Source organism: Falco punctatus (assembly GCF_963210335.1).
Source record: "Falco punctatus genome assembly, chromosome: 9".
Classification (NCBI taxonomy): Eukaryota; Metazoa; Chordata; class Aves; order Falconiformes; family Falconidae; genus Falco; species Falco punctatus.
This window is the reverse complement of record NC_137589.1, coordinates 28,452,444-28,468,989: the sequence shown is the minus strand read 5'-3', so window position 1 is coordinate 28,468,989 and position 16,546 is coordinate 28,452,444. Positions and strand designations below refer to the sequence as shown.

At 55.3% G+C, this 16,546-nt stretch overlaps 1 protein-coding gene across 2 annotated transcripts in view; it reads right to left on the bottom strand.

The window, feature by feature from the left end:
- The window catches only part of GOT1 (glutamic-oxaloacetic transaminase 1), a gene marked incomplete at its 5' end in the record, with an annotated part of 28,359 nt that overhangs the window by 2,175 nt on the left and 9,638 nt on the right, over window positions 1–16,546 (bottom strand). Inside the window, 5 exons of one of the 2 annotated variants that reach the window (XM_080402345.1) lie at window positions 131–235; window positions 430–542; window positions 746–869; window positions 1,448–1,629; window positions 1,889–2,148. In XM_080402345.1, coding sequence (XP_080258471.1) covers window positions 131–235; window positions 430–542; window positions 746–869; window positions 1,448–1,629; window positions 1,889–2,003 — 639 coding nt within the window. Of the gene's footprint in view, window positions 1–130; window positions 236–429; window positions 543–745; window positions 870–1,447; window positions 1,630–1,888; window positions 2,149–16,546 lie in introns of those variants that run through there. The other variant, XM_080402344.1, reaches the window with a different exon arrangement.

Below are 16,546 nucleotides of genomic sequence, written 5' to 3'. Positions count from 1 at the left end.
CTGCAGGACTCTTCCAGCTCCTGTCACATCTCATGCCATTCCCTAGAGCCCATTTTGGATGCAAGTGCTCTGGCTGGCTCAAGAGCTATTTGTGCCCTCAGCACTGCTTTAGTCCAGCAACAGCCCATACCTTCATAACAGCAGCAATCTGCTTCCACTGGTCAGGAGTAGGGTCTGTGCCTGTTGGGTTGTGCGCACAGGCATGGAGGATGAAAATGGAGAACTCTGGGGCTTTCTAAGGAGAGAGCAGGTCTTGGTCACACACCCGGATGAGACTGGGCACCCGCAGCAGAGAGAGGTCCTGAGCTGCTCTGGGCACCACCAGACTCTTTTTGCAGAGATCCATTTCCAGGCACAGCATGCAAGAACCCAGCCAGCTGCTGACAGCACAGCACCAAGCTCAGCCTGTCCCACGCCAGTTCTGCTCACCTCCATGTCATCCAGCAGCCCCTGGAGATCGAGACCCCTCTTGGCAGCATCCCAGTAACGGTAGGTTCTGATATCTTTAAAGCCAGCATCCACAAACACAGAGTTGTGGTTCTCTGAGGAAAGAAATCACTTCAGAAAAGCAGGCCTCACCTCCAGGAAGCCACTTTCTCCATTCTGAGTATCTCCTTTTACCCACAAGACAAAGGCCCCCCTCTCACTGCCCAGGCCTCTGGCAAGGAGCTCAGCCATGCCTCCCTCACCCACTGACACATGGCGCTCCCTGCAAGGAAGCAGCAGCACTGACGACAGCACTCACCCCAGGACGGAGCAGAGATGTAAACCGGGGTCGCTGTGTTGTTGTTTCCATTGTACCACCGCCTCAGAAACTCTGCGCCGATACGCAGAGCCCCTGTCCCGCCCAAGGACTGAACGCTTCCAATCTACAACAGAGAGAGTTGCCAGCAGGGTCCACGCAGGCCAGCCTCGCTATTGGGGTGCACAGAACAGCAGCGCTTGCAAGAGCGAGACGAGATCCCAGATGTGCTCCCTGTGGTCACCCCAGCCAGGATAGCAACCCCTTCCAGTGGTCTTCAACCTCCTTCAGTGCTCAGGCCCATCCTGACACTTTCTACAGTTATTAATAGACTCCAGTTATTCCTGTTACTTTTTGGCACGGAGCAGATTCCCAGCTAGCAGCTTATTTCAGGAAAGGTGGCCTATTATCAGACTTCAGTCTCCTGTGGGGCAACCATCAGGAGATGAAAGAAAAAAGTAATTCCAATCACAGCCCATGTTCGGTCCTTCCCAAAAACTACAACTACTTGTGCAAACGGCTTGAGGTACGTGGGTTCACCAAGTAACCTACAGCCAGTCAAGACCACATCAGAGGAAACCCCAAATCCTGCCAAACCACAGTTACACCACATGTCTGTGCCCTCCTGCCCAGTCTGCTGAAGACTCCCCAGGGTTACCAGCGGCCCGGGGCAAGGAGTGGCCCCGCTCCCTGTCCACCACCTACCCGGTTCTCCTTGATGGCGGGGCTGTCGTCACCCAGGGCGATGCGGGAGGCGTGGGCCCGGAACTCGGGCAGGCCCAGGATGGGCAGGTACTCGTGGTTCAGGCTGTGGTCATTGGCGATCATCTGCTCCACCTTCTTCACCACCGGCAGGACCCATGGCTGCCCCTCGTCCGTGCGGTAGGCTGCGAGGAGAGGGACAGCCGTCCTTTCTGCGCCCGGGGGAGGGCGGAGGACGCCGGGCAGGCCGGCGCAGCGCCGCCCCCGCGACCTTGACGGCCACCGGTGACCCGCTGCCCGGCCAGGCGCTCGCCGCGGCCCGGTGACCTTTAGGGCCCGGGTGCCGCCCTGCCGCTGCAGCGGGTGGCGGGGCCGCCGCCAGGGCGCCGGGCGGCCTGTCCGCCGGGACGGGCCCCGTCGGGCCGGGGGAGGCCGCGGACTCACCGCCGACGCCCAGGTTGACCTTCCGCGCGTCCCCGTCCTCCCGGAAGTCCGCCGTGAGCTTGAAGACGGCGACAGGCGGGGCGCGGGGCACGGCAGTGAAGATGGAGGCAGCCATGGCGGCGCAGCCCCCTCCGCTGCGCTGCGCTGCGCTCCGGGCAGCGCGCGGTGCCTGGAGGAGACGCTCACCTTCACCGGCGTGCAGGGCCGCCGCGGGCCGCCGCCAATCAGCGAGCAGCGGGAGGGCCCGCCCCCGGCGCCGGCCAGCGGCGCCCCCCGCGGGGAGCGCGGGCAGCCAATGGCGGCGGCGGTGGCGGCGCCCGGTGACGCGGCGGCGCGGGGACGCAGGCGCTACCTATTGGCGGCCGGCGCCGCCCGGGCCCCGCCCCCTGCTCTGCGCGCGTGGCGGGCCCGCCCCGGAGCTGCCGTGATGGGGGTGCGGGGTGGCCCTGGGGTGCGGCGTCCGGGGTGCCGTGCCCGAGGCAGCGCTGCTCTGCGGCACTGCTCGGGGGTGCGCTGCTCGGCGGGCACGGCACGGTCCCCGCAGGTGACCCGGGGTGCAGCATATTGTGTGGGTGCAGATCAGCCCTGCAGCGCAAAGCTGGGGTGCACGGCAGCCCCAGGAGGGCCGTGCCCGGGGGCGCACGGTGGTGCCAGGGCGCAAGGCCTGGGGGGGGTGCGGGAAGGTGCCGGGGGGCCGTGCCCAGGCGGGCAGCGCCCGGGGTGCAGGGTGGTCCCCGGGGTGCAGTGACCCGGGTGCGGGATGAGGGCGGCTGTGAAGGCGGGTGGGTTCCGCCCGGGCGGGTCACGGGGGGGACCCTCCGGCGCACCTGCCCCAGGATTTTAAGGCACTTTCCCGACTCCCAGCCACCTCCAGGTCAGGCGCTGTGGGGTGACCCCGTGAGACCCTCCCAGCCCCGAGGAAACCTCGGGGTCACCTGGGGGTGTCTCCCCTCCCAGCGAAAGCCTCTGGCCGGTGGCCAAGGCGAGCCCTGCTCTGGCCCAGGGGGAGCGTTTGAGGCCACGTTTGCTCGGGACCCTCCTCCCCGAGCGCAGGGGCCCCGGCGCACGGCCGGGCACGGCGGCTGTGCCGGGGGGTGTCGGCAGAGGGCAGAGCCGGCCCGCGCACCGCCGCCGCCGGCAGCGCCGCCCCACCGCCCCGCCGCTCGGCCCGCAGCCCCGCGGGGAGCGGCACCGCAAGGCGTCACCGGCTCGGCCCGGCGGGAGGTGGCCCGGGGCCGCCCCAGCAGTCCTGCCTCCCCGGGGAGGGGGCTCGCAGCCGCCCGTGGTGCGTGGCCGGCCCCGTTAGGAACCCGCCGCCCGTCTCAAGCGGCTTTTGAAGTTTGTGGGAATTCGCCCGCGATCCTGCGGCATCTGGGAAAGGCTTCCAGGGAAACGGGACGGACGTCGCGAACAACAGCCCCGGCGGTGCGACTCCCCCACCCCTCGTGACATAAAACACGGGGATACGGGACGGGAAAGGCCGTGCTGTCCCCAAACGCTTTTGCAGACAACCCGTGTCATCCACTCCCTTTGTTAGCCCAGCCAAAATCCCTCTGAAAACCAGTTCGGCTCCTGGCCCCCCTCCCATGCCGAAGGTGGCTCCACAGCCCTGCTGCCTGGGAGGGAGCCCGGGGGCACAGCCCTCGCCTCCCGGCTCCGGGCAGCACCTGGAAGAACTGCCCAGTGCACTTTCCGCTTAGCATGAGAGTGGGGAAAAGGCAGAGCTGCCCGGCGGCGGCATGCCAGTGCTCCTGCCTTTGGAGAGAAGAGTAATGGGAAAGGCAGAGGAGCGAGACAGCAGTGCTAGACCAAAGCCTTGGCCCCGGTGGGGTTTTTAGGCCAATTCAGATAAAACCTCTGCCGGGCCTTGAGAAAAGGCTGCGTGAAAACCCAGAAAAGGCTTCAGGTCTGCTCCTTGCAATAGCTGTGAGCCCCTGCAAACGCCTGAGACCCTGTCAAGGTGCTGGGAGGGCATCTCTGAACACTACCTTTAACTCTAACCCTACCCTTAACTCTGACCCCAACTGGTTGAAGAGCGCTTGGGTTTCCTGAGGTCTGTGGATGCTGCTAAATGAGAGATGCTGCAGTGCTGGGCAGGGAAGCAGCTAATGAGAACAAGCACAGCAGAGGTAAATGAGGGTAGCTCACCGCAGGGTGAGTCTGCTCAGAGTGAAGCAGTGAAACAAGTGGGATGCTGCGATGGGAAAAGCTGACCAAGGCTGCTTAGAGAATCCTATTTCTGGAGCAGACAGCAGTGCTGGGGAGTCCCCAGACTGGCAGGCTCTCACTGCACTTACTGGTTTCTAATCCTACTACTCTCCAAAGAGCACTGGGATATCTGGGGACATGGCCAAGCACTTTCCCAGTGCAGAGCAGGGAAGTCACGAAGGCACAAGGGTGCTGCCTGCCAAGTTGGCTGCACCAAGCCACTGCTTGGGACTGCCGGAGCAGGCTGAGCAGTGCCAGTTGCAGGAAAAAATGCAGTTCCCCCAAATCAGCACCATCTTGGTCCCCTTCCTTGGGGGCTCCTGGGCAGTGTGAGCTTACTGCTGCTGGTCTGGTGGAGACTGTCTGTGCCACTGCCTGTGCCTGCGAGGCTGGGGTCACTGACCCAGCAGGAGTTACCTGCCAGTGCACCTGGCTGCCCCCAGCCCGGCCGGTGTCCCCTGCCCTTGACAGCACAGAGTGGGGCTCCGCTGGGAACAGATGCAGGAACGAGACAAACAGGCACGAAGCAGCAGGCTGACGGGCCCCCGAGCCGGGTGGCTGTGTGTTAGCAAGATCCCTCTGGCCCTGAGCTTTCATCTCCCCAGCCTACACAAAGGGTGCCACCAAAATATATGTAAAAGCAGAAGAAACATGGGAGCCAGCCCTGAGGCATCCCTCCCTTCATCTCCTGCCTCCGATTGACAGCCAGCAATGACCTGCCAGTCAACGGGAAGGCTCACACACCTTACCCAGAGCGAAGGAGCCCCCCAGGCATGCACTGCCATGCCGCACGAAGGCACGGCCCCCCGCACTCAGCCCCTCCTGGGCGCCGGAAGCAGGGGGTCTGAGCAGCCAGCCCAGCTCCTGCAGAGCTCAGGCTGCTGCAGTGATGTGGGGACTGCAGGGGGGCAGCTGCTGCCCTCCCTGCCCTGTTGAGCCTCACGCGGGCTTGGAAAACAGCCCATTCTTGGAGGGTGCAGATAAGCTCCACTCACCTCATCGTCTTCATCCCCTCTTGCAAGATCCACCCTCGCACCCCTCTGGCCTCTGCCTCATCCTCTTCCTCACCAAAGAGCCCTGCCCAGCACTGGGGCACCCTGGATCGCAGCATCTCAGCAAGGGTTTAGGTTGCCCTGCCCGGAGGCGCCTGCCTGCTCCGACCGAGGCTGGGTGCAGGCAGCATGTGGGCAGGGAGCAGAGCTGTGGCTGTTCCCAGGGGGTGCTGCACAGGGGCTGTTTTCCCAGCCATCCTCTAAATACAGATGTTTTCTCAATGCAGGATTCAGACAGAGGAGGGTAAAATGTTTTCATTCCAAGCTCCTGGGGTCAGGTCATGGTTTGTCTAAATGGCTTTTGTTGCTGTAATTATCAGATTAGCTGATCTCTGGCAGTGTGTTTAGGGGCAGCTACATTAACTGCGAATCTTGACACCCCCAACCCCAACACTGCCCAGCTGGGGCAGTGGCTTTGCAATGGGGCAACGGGGATCAGGGATGCCCAGAGAGCCAAGTGAAAGGCTTGTGATTGTTTTCGAGCTGGTACCCAGCTGGACCCTGGCCCAGGAGCAGTCAGCACATTTGGGGAAAACAGCAGCAAGACTCCTTGACCTCTGTGGTGCACATGATGATGCTGAGTTGGGCCTGGTCCTTTCCTCCCGCTCCAACCTGCAATGCACTGCAGCCACAGAGCCCCATCCCAGGCACACGCCTGCCACTGTGGCTGGTGCTCAGCCTGCAGACATGGGATGGGGGCACCTGAGGTGCCTCCCCTTGCATTGAGCCCAGCAGGTCCTGGAGGGTGTCCGGGACCCTGTGCTGCGGCTGGGATGGGGGAGCCGAGGGCCAGTGCCTGGCCATGGGATGCTGTGAAGGGTGGGCAGCCCCCAGCAGCTGGGGAGGTGCAGGAATAGGAGCATGAGATACCAGACGAGACGGAGAACATGACGGGGAGATGAGAGAGCAGGGCGAGGGGCAGATAAAGAAGGATCAGGAGCTTCCGGCCCCCGCCAGCCCCTCACCAGGTTCGTCTGTCAGCACCTGGGAGCGCTGACGGCACCAAGCCCTGGTGGCAGCCGGGGCTGCAGATCCTGCCGAGGGGCACTGTCAGGGGCTGGGAAGGGGCCCCGCTGCTGCCTTCCTGCTGCACCAGGGCACTGACAGCAGCTGAGACCCCAGCGCAGCCAGGGATGGGCAGTGACCATGCACAGCCCCATGAGTGCCCCCAAGGCTGAGCCCCCAGCCACACTGCCCGGCAGCACCCACCTCCTGACCTCCCACCCCACCAGCCCCACTGCACACACACATAGGGAGTGCCAGGGATTTCTTCCACTGGCACAAAATATAGAATCAGTTCTCACTGTGCTGAGCTGCTGATGAACAGGCGGGTGCTTGGTAGCTGCTCACTCGGGTACTGTGTCTGTGGCAGCTGCCTGCCCCCGACACATCGTTCTTTCTCCTCTCTCACCTGCTGTAGGTGGGAGCAACAGGAGTTTCCCTTGAGCAAGGCAGAAGCTCTAAAGAAATGAAAAAATTACAAATCAGAAAATACTTCATCATTTCTCCATAAAACAATTCATTTCAAATGCATTGCAGTTTCTGAAGTCGCATAATGCTGGAGCATAACACCACACTGAATGAAAACTTCTGGAGCAGAACATCTATACCTTCTCTTTCAAAGAGCATTTCAAGCTCTTTAAATGCTTCAGAAAATTTCAACAGCAAAATTTTGCTTTTAAACATCATATTCTTGCAGGAAGTTTTGGCTTCAGCAAAACAATTTAAAAAAAAAAATAATGGAAGCTGTGTTCCTGGTATTTTTTCTAATTGCCACCATGACAGAGCTTGGTTAGCTCCAAACCCAACTTCTTTACTTTCAGCTGAAAGCCAGAGAGCAACCGAGAGCAGGGAGGACAAAGCTCCTTCCAAAGAAGGAGCACATCCACCAACCCAATAAGGCTCAAGCCTCTCCTACCATCGCTGCTGCCCTGGCACAGCCAGAAGTTCACCATTTCTCTATTTTAACCCATTATGCACATTAGTCCTGCTGTCCCTGGAGTCCCAGCACAGCCCATGGACCACTCAGGACCTACCCCATGGCCATGCTCACCTCCTCTGCATCTGCTCGTCCCCTAGGCACCTCAGAGGAGCACAGCTACCTCAGAGCAACACTGGCCCTGAGAGGGGCAAGGGACGGGCTGGTCCCAGTGCTCACCACAGGACGAGCCACTGGGGCTAGAAAAGCATGTTTCAGAGACCTGCTTTCCCCTAATTTTTCCTTTTGCATCAGCACCTACAGGCAGATGTTGGGGGACCAGCCCATGGACCACGACCTGCCCAGGTGCTGACACCCAGTACCCTGGTGCATTAAAGATGGCTTCCCAAGGCTACAGAGGACCAATGGAGAAAAGACTGGCCTGTTGGTACCTGAGCCAGCCCCAGAAGAGGACAGGCACCACTATGTCAAGGCATGGACTTGCAGAGGCAAGGAAGCTGTTTTCTGGAGGTCTGATGCAGAGAGATTGCTGCCACCCCCAGAGGCAGCGAATCCCCTGCCCAAGCCTCTACCCCTTCACCAGCAACACTGGCTCGTGCCTTGGGACAGACACCAGATGTGTCACAGGGAGCTGCCCTGCTGTGGTACAGCCAGGCTGCTGGGCAGCTGCAGGAGCCTGGCTGCACCCCTGGGGCCAGCAGGATGAAGGCATCTTCAGCACAGCTGGACCCAGCTGAAGCCCTCTGGGCAAGGCATGTGCCCTGGCACAGCTGGGATGAGGCCAGGAAAGAGAACTCCAGATCCCTTGCAGGGAGCCTGGTGCTGTGGGTAGCTACTGGACCTTGGTGTAGGAGCAGATTTACTGAAAACAATTTATTTAATATGAAAAATAATTTCTTATGGCATTTTGGCTGGCGTCAGCCAAGCGCTTACTCACCCGGGAATTCAAACAAAGGCAGGGCTGGCGCCCAGCCAGGGGATCGGGCGCTGGGTGGTCGTGTCCATCCCGGCCTTGGACCCACCTCTGGGTCACTTGTGGGCTTGTGGCATGATGTCTCCATTTATTTATTGGAAATGTTTGAACAGGAAATGCTAATGGTTTGGGTTTGTGGAGACAGCTGGAGGGGTCCGGCTGGAGCTGCTGGGAAGGGGAGGGTGCGCTGGGATGGGGCAGCCTGCCAGAGAAGGGGGAATCAGTGCTGCTGGTGCTACCACTGGGGATCTGTCCCCCGTGTGTTTGGGGTGGAGGACCCAACGGGAGGTGAGAGCAGGGAGGGCCCCGCCAGCTCTGCTGCCTCCTCCTTTGCTGCTGCTTGTAGCTGCCACTGCAAAACGCATGGCCATGCTGCAAGCACGAAGCTGCTGCCAGCACTCTGCCTGCTGCCTGTGGGGTGCATGGGAACGGCGCTGCCGAAGTGATGCAGGGGGAACGGGGACCATGGGGCATGGCATGTTCCATCTCCAGCCCTCGGGCTCGGGCCTGGCGAGTGCCCGTTAGCATGGGAGAGATGAGAGAGCGCTGCCTCCCCCTGCAAGGGGGTCGAAGGTTCCTACACAGCCTGGCTCTGGACCGGGCTGTTCCTGCATTTGCTGATAACAGCGGAGGTAAAGCCTGACCCAGGAAAGCAGGCAAGATCCGCAGAGATAAACTCCCTGCAACAAGACAAAGGCACTGACCTCCACGAAGCCCAAGCCACTGCATTCCCACAAGCACAGCAACAATTGCCCAGGAACAGAAGGGAGACCTGCACCAAACCCCACCGGCCAGCCGCCGGGAAGAGCCTGCATGGCAGCTGGTAACACCTCCTGCCAGGATCACTGCACAGAAACCACAGCTTGGGTTTTTTAACTAGATCTACTGCAGATACCAACTGCCCAGGCAGTGACAGCAAAGAGAGGTTGATGTTACTGCTTGCTCCCTATTCAGCAGTGCAAAGGGCTTGGCATGGCCTGCCTTGCACAGCCAGAGTGATGCTGCACACGTACCCCCTTGTATTCCCCACCTTACACATTTATGTGCAGGTTTGCAGCACAAAAAGGCTTTAGGTTTCATCCCTAAATGCAGCCAAGGATCTTACGCACTCATGCAATTCAGGTTTCAGAGCCTGCTTTGAGCAGAGGCTGCTGTGGCACTGCACACCTGCAGTGCACCCAGGGAAACTGAACAGCAGACGCGGGGGTCAGCTCTGTCTCCCTCTGCCCTGCCTGTGCCCACCTCATGAGGCCGGGAGCCTGGAGCCTGCCTGGCACCTCCACGGGTCCCTGTGCCAGCTCTGCCCGAGACAGCACCAGCTGAAAAAGGCAGAGGCACTTAATGGGATTTGCAGAAACACCCAGCTCAGTTACATGCCATACGCCTGCTGTCTCAGGCATGTTTTTAAAATCTTTATCTCTGCATCATTAAACACTGATCTACATTTGAAAAGAATCCCTTCAGTTCCCTACCTCTGAAATGAGGATAACTATCCTTCACCTCATAGCGGGGTTACGAGGATAAACAGATTAAAGACTGCGAGATATTGTGGCAAAGAAGGTTAAACAAGCCCCTGTGACAGACAGCCCAGGGGCAGGGACCAGCATCAGAGCGATGCACAGCATAAACCGTCGACCCACGTATGCACCATGCTAATGACCCAAAATCCCAGCGCTGGGTTTGCCTCTGTCTGCCTTCCCAGGACATGGTCCCCAGCCAGCTGAAAACCTGCCGAGGGGCTAATCCCCCAGCCAGAAATATGCACCCGTACCCTGAACCTGGGAGCAGTGAGCGTGAGGGCAAGGGGGGACAGGAGGTGCCTGTCAGGAGCACGAGGCTTCGGGAAGACATCAGTGACTCAGGTGCAGCAACAAGGGGCTGGGGGGTGCACACGCAGTGTGGGTGGTGGGGCGCAGCTGCTCCCTCTGCACATCCATTGCCACATCCTCAGAGCAGAGATACACTTTGCTACTGCCTACGGTCCTGCCCACCCCTGTCCTGCCAGGCACCCAGGCAGGCAGGGACAGCAGGAAGATGTGCGCTTCTGCAGCAAGAGCTGGTGGGGGAGAGGATAAGCCAGACAATTACTGTCTGGAAAGTCTCACCCGGGTCCCTAGTAAAATAATGGCACAAATATTAAGAAAAGGAGCTCTGTAAACATCTAGAGGATAATGAAACCATGAGCTATAAGCAGGATGAGATTTGTAAATAAAGGACTATGCCAAAAACAACAAGCCCTCCATAATTGTTTTGGATAGAAGGACAAGATTAGTGCGGGAAGAGAACTTGGCGGATCTCATGAGAGACCTGGAAACACCAGGTCTGTCCTCCCGCCTGGCCATTAGAGAGCCCCTGGCACGTTTGGGCAGGTTTGGGGGGGCTGGCCTACACAAAAAGATGCCCCTGATGGCATGGCTGGCACTTGGGGATGTACCTGCCCTCCAGAGCTGGGCACCTGCACTTCCCCAGCCTTGCACATGTCCCACTGGCACTGGTGCTGCTGCTTACACCTTGGCCACCTCCAAGCTGCTGGCAAAGAGCAAGGCTAAACCTGGGCCTCAGTGCAGCTGGGGCTACGTCCCACCACAATTCCTCACAGAGCTGGGACCCATGCAGTGCAGGAACAAGCCAGATGGACGGTCATGGAGTGGCAGAGCGAGAAATAAAACTGAATGAAGCCAGGAGCAGGAAAGTAATGCTGGCACCTTCCATGCTGTTCTCCAGGTTTTGGCAGTGCTTTGTCTTTTGTGAACATCAAAATGGCATGTTCTATGAAACTGTAGGGTTCACTGACGCTCTTAAGTATTGGATTTTTGGCCAGACGTACAGGAAAAGTGCATGCACCTCCTTGCAAGCAGCCCTTTGAAATGCTACACTATAAAAGCACACGTAAGCGCTAGCAGTCATCTGCACTGCACAGGCCAAACCCGTCCAGCATTGATATTTCATGGAAGGAAAAGCAGGGGCCTGGCCCAAATGTACCAGGTTTTGTACCCGAGCCTTGGGTCTCTGCAGTGCACGGCTGTGCTATGCTGGATGACATGCAGTCACTCACAAGCAGCTGGCTGCATGCTGCTGGGTAATGCACGCTCACAAACTGAAGATGAGATACACCATATATGGTGAAGATATTATTAGTCCATAGTTGTCTTCATAGTATCTTCCAAGGGAATCTTGCTTGAAAATGGGAAACAGAGGTCTCTGTGAGACTCAAGCAGGGATGTGAACTGCCTGTAAGACCAAACAACAGCTTCAGAGAAACAAGGAGCAGTGAGGCTGTGGGTGTCAGACCCTTAGGTATCTGCAAGGTGCGTAACAATATTCCAGTTAAGTATCTGTCCTAATTAATGCTAATTGCCCACCCACTACCTACATCCTAACCAGACTCTAGAAGTTCTTATTAACAGGGTGATTTTGCTGAAATGGTATCAAGAAAAGCCAGCACTGGACTCTGGGTACCCAGCACAGACACAAGCGAGCTGGAAGTCAGCACCAACTCATTGCTGCCAACCTGGGCTGCAATCCCGTGTGTGATAGAGGGGATGGAGTCACCTGGTCATGGGTTTTGACCAAGCCAAATGCTAAGTTGGGTGTGCTGGCATAGGAAGTGTACTATCCCTCTGGGGTGGCTTGGGGTTCCAGGGGTGAGCAGCTGGATGTGAGCTCAATGCTAGGATCACATGGCAAATGAGTCCTGAGCATTAGAGCAGGGAGCACAGCAAACAGGAGTTACGAGCCAGTGTCTTATACAGTGGGGGATGGGAAGCCAGCCCTGATATACTGTGACTAGCCTGGTGCCCCACTTTAAAAAGATGCAGACGAAGTTGTTGTAGATGTGATCCCCCAACTGCGCCCCTTGTTTTCACTGTCTCCCACAGCATTCTTGCAGCCAGACCGAGGAGATGTGGGCTGGAAGTGGGGCGACACAAGGTGGGCTGCACAGCTGAGTGCTGGCACAGGGACCTGCATCTTCAGACATTTCCAAAATTTGGTGGATCGAGGCCTGACCAGCGGGCTGTACCACCAGAGAACCTGAGGCCAAAATTATTCTGTGAAATGAGAGAGGATGCAGAAAACAGCCACAGAAAAGGCACAAGGGCAGAATGCACCCGACAGTGACAGAATCAAGCTCAACCTGTTTTCTTCTTAAAAAAGCTTAAGAAATTTGACTGCTATGCACAAGTACTCTCATAGTAAAAAAATACTGTGAGCTAAAGCTTTTTTATTCCAGCCAAAAAAGGCAGAACAAGAATCAATGGCTGGAAATTAAAAGCCAGACAAACCTGCGTAAGAAACATGACATACATTTTCTGAGCAATGCTGATTAGCTGGTGGATTAACCATCAGTGATTAAGTAAGACCAAACCATGAACTCCCTCGCTCCTCCAGACCAGATGCCTTCGTGCATTAGCAAAACCCCAAGTTATTCGGATCCAGAGTGACAAGACAAGGCAGTCAGGGAGATCAGCATAGGTGATCTAATGACTAACTCTGATCTTAAACATCATGAGTCAAAACACATCGTGTTACCAATATGCACAGAAAAATTCCCATTGCACGAACTCAGCATAAACACTGAACAGTCGACATCTGCAAACCCACAGATGGAGGGGGACAACAGTTGTTAGTCCTTTTTTAGAAACAGAAAAACACCCAGCCCACGGACAACCCACAGGGACCTTGTGATGGGAATGAAACCATGAGCGAGACATTAGCTTGCAACACCAGGAGTCTGTCACCAGGCAAATTCAGGAGTGAGATGGGGTCTGCCCCAGGATGCTCTTGGATCCCAAGTATAGGCATATGGTCCATCAGGTGGGGAAGAGAAGGTCTTTCTCTGCAGGGCTTGGGAGGACCACATAAGACATATAACCATTCCAGGAAAAGTAGGACCACAGGGATGTACAGAAATGGGGGAAAAACTGCATAGAAAAAAATGCTTAGGAATATATAACAAAAAAATGCTGATGAAGATGATGGAAACCTAGATGACGTTTACAGCTGAAGCAAAACACACCTGGCAAGGACCAGTCCCGAATAGACTTGCCAGAGGCAAAATGATCTTCTGTCTTTTTAGTATCTGTATTCACAGAATTATAAAAAATAAGCCTAGAAGGCCCTTGAAAGGTCACCTAGCCTGTCTGCCTGCCCCCAGATGAGGCAAACCCTTCCTGGTGGAGCTTATGCCTAAATTCTTCCTAAAAGAAGCCTCTAGAGGTGAAGACGGCTCCCAGGAAAAACAAGTTTTAATCTCTTTTACCACAATCATTGCAGGGTGAGCCTATGGCTGCTTCTTCTACGCACCCTCTAAAGAAGGAATAACCCATTATCTCACACTTTGTGGCAGGGCTTTCTGCATTTAAAGACTTTTATCTTATTTCCCTGCAGTCTTTTTGTCTTGATACTAAGCTACCCTGGTCCTTCAGCCTTCTCCAGTATATCATGTTTTCTGAATTTCTGATCTTGCTCTTCCCTGGGCTTTCTCCAAGAACCACAACTTGAAGCACTGAGCCCCAAGTGGGATTCAGTGCTCAGACTAACACTTTCTAAGTGCAGCAGGATCACCACAGGTGTCTTAGAAACACCTTGTTTATACGTCCTGGTCCTGTTTTGCTCTTCTCACTCGGGCTGCTGCTGCCTTGCGCTCCCTGCGGGACCCACTGTCACCTCCAGATACTTTCCCACAGAGCAAGCCTGCTCATTCCTCAGCTAGGGCTTGTGATGTTGGGAAAAATCAACTCATAAAAATTTGTTCTTATTGGCAGGTTTATTTCAGATTTCTCCAGTTTCTTAAGAAAAACACTCTTGCAGGCCCTACTAGGCTGGTGCTGCAGGTAAAAATCACTGATGAAAGCACTGACTGGCCCTCAACACATACCAGACCCCGTGTGAGGTTTGAGCGCTGCCCTTTCAATAGTTTTTCAGCCAGCTGTGCTTTCACATAGCCACACACACCTCGACCACGTTTCTCCATTGCGCACAAGAATGACACATGGAGATGGCACTAAACTCCCGTGAAAGTCATGATTTAGCACATCTTGATTTTCCTGTGTCAGCCAGCATAGATATCCTCAAGTAAAAGAAAATTCAGTTGGTTCAGCTCTTAGCTGATGGCCAAAATTGTCACTTACTGGTTCGTTATCTCTACTTGCATATTGTGTCCCTTAATGATGTATTTGCTGTCCTCAATCTGTTTATGCCAATGGCCCGTTTTCCCTTCAGTTCTGCACCCCTGATCTTGAGTAAAGCTCAGGAACTTGGAAAGCCACAGAGGTTCATTTGGGAAAAAAACCTTCTCAAAAACAACTAAATCCTCGGAACTCGCCTGTTTATCCAAATTCATCTGAACCTTCTGGGGACAGTGACTTTTTAGGGTAAAATAAAAACAAGTTCAAGTGAGTTTTCCATCCCTGTGACATTACGGTGATTACAGCCAATCTGAAATAATTTTCCAAGAAGATTTCCTGCAACCTCACAGTGATTAAAGGAAATAACATTGTGAATAAAGGAACATTCTTCAAAGTCAATGAAGGAGCCACAAACTGCACATTCTCACAGAGAGCCGGAAAGCGCCGGCGCGAGGTGGATTTTGCGGTGTGTGGCCCCCCAGAAGGAAGAGGGTGGGATGCCGGCTCCATCCCTCTTCCCCGAGCAGGGGTTGTGACCGGGCTTCTCCCAGAGCAGACGGCAAGGGAAGAGGGCCTCCAGCCTCCCCATGGTTGGGGGCGAAAGGCTTGGCCCCATGGACTCTGACTCCCTGGCTCTTGGTGAGCATCTGCTGGGTTTGGGATCAGGGGCAAGGAGCTCAAACAACATGTAAGAGCCCATCAACCCTCTGAAAACCCGGAGCGACCCTGCAAAGAGCAGCATCCCACCACAGTGGCTTCACGCCACAACTTCTTTCCTAGGAACCTCCCTGCTCCTCACTTTGCCTGAATCAAACCCTCAGCACGTTCACTCAGCTGGGCTCTGAGATTGACGTGGAAATGTGAACGGGCTTGAAAAGCCACTTTGGCAGAGGTGAAAGTGCTGCACTGCACCACTGGGCAAGTAGGGTCCTGCCCACTGCAGCCCCAGCCTGCAGCAGCCCCCCGCACTGGGGGTACCCCAGGACTGGGACTGGCGGAAAAGGAGGGATGAGCGTACACCCGAAAATGGCTGGGCCAAGGGGACTTTTATCAACCTGCCTTCTTAGCTAAAACAAAGGGAAGGGAGTATGAGGAGGAGAGAAGAGCTCGGGAGAAAGGCGAGAGGAGGCTGCCTGGAAGCCCAAACACACATGCTTCAGTTGATGCTGTGTAATAAGGGAATTAGCTAATGAGCTTACTGTGGCACATGGACAAGTCCTTTAGAAATATCACAGCCACCTGGGGAGGCTCACAGAGGAGCTGGGCAGCCCTAATCTGCAGAGCTGGAAAGATGAGCCCGAGCCTGCCCCCCAGGACCAGCCTTGCTCCCTGTCCCTCGCTGCCTGTCTGGGGGTGCCATGGGGGGCTGACACAAACCCAAGAAGAACTGATTGTGGAAATGGTAATAAACAGTGTTTTGGAAAAACATCAGCCCACCTCACAGCTGATCTTAGAGGGCTGCAGCTCAGCAGCCCCGTGATGCCTGTGCAGTGGGGCTGGGGCTGCCTGGGGACCAGCGCAGTCCAGCTCCCCCGGACAGGCAGCGCTGCCCAGGGCCACCAGCACAGGGGCTTCCAGAAGCACAGATCGCCTTCTCCTGCACGGGCAGCTGTGACAGATACGTCATACAAAACTGAATCATTCCAAAATCTGGATTGTTTTTTTGAAAGTCGTTCAAATACAGCTCTATAAAATGCAAGCCAAACACAAATTCAAATGTAAGTGCATGTGAACGTGCTAACTCGAAACGAAAGTGGGTGACAGAACCTAATGTTAAAAGTCACTTAGAACAATGCAAACATCAAATATACAAATACTCATCAAATACTTATTTAGAAAGTGGCTTTTAGACAGTGATCAGGCTGGGCTGCAAAAAAACTTATTTGCTGATTAATATTGAACTCATTCTGGAATTTGTGCGTGTGGCAGTATTTGCAGGAATGAACAACGATAAAGACAGAACAGTCCTCCAAAGAAAAAAAGAGAAAAGCAAAAACCTGAGCCAAAAATGAGTCTCCACTTAAAAAATTACTCCTGGACTAGTGAGGATGGGACTGAACCCAGACATTTGCTGGAAGTGTGGAAATTGAGGATTTTTATTATTATACCGAGGTAGAATTATTATTATTAATGACGTGAAATATAAACTATAAAGCCTATACTTTTTCCGTATAAAAATTACTGAAAAATTTTGTACCCAAAACTAATTAGATTGAAAACTATTCTATGGAAACAATTTTCATTTAAATTTTTAATAGCGTATTTTGAAACAATTTTTTCCTTTCAGTTTCCTAAACCAGAAAGCTGTTTGAAATTTGGAAGCGCTCTGTTTTCATGTTTTCCTTGTCTTGTTTTTCT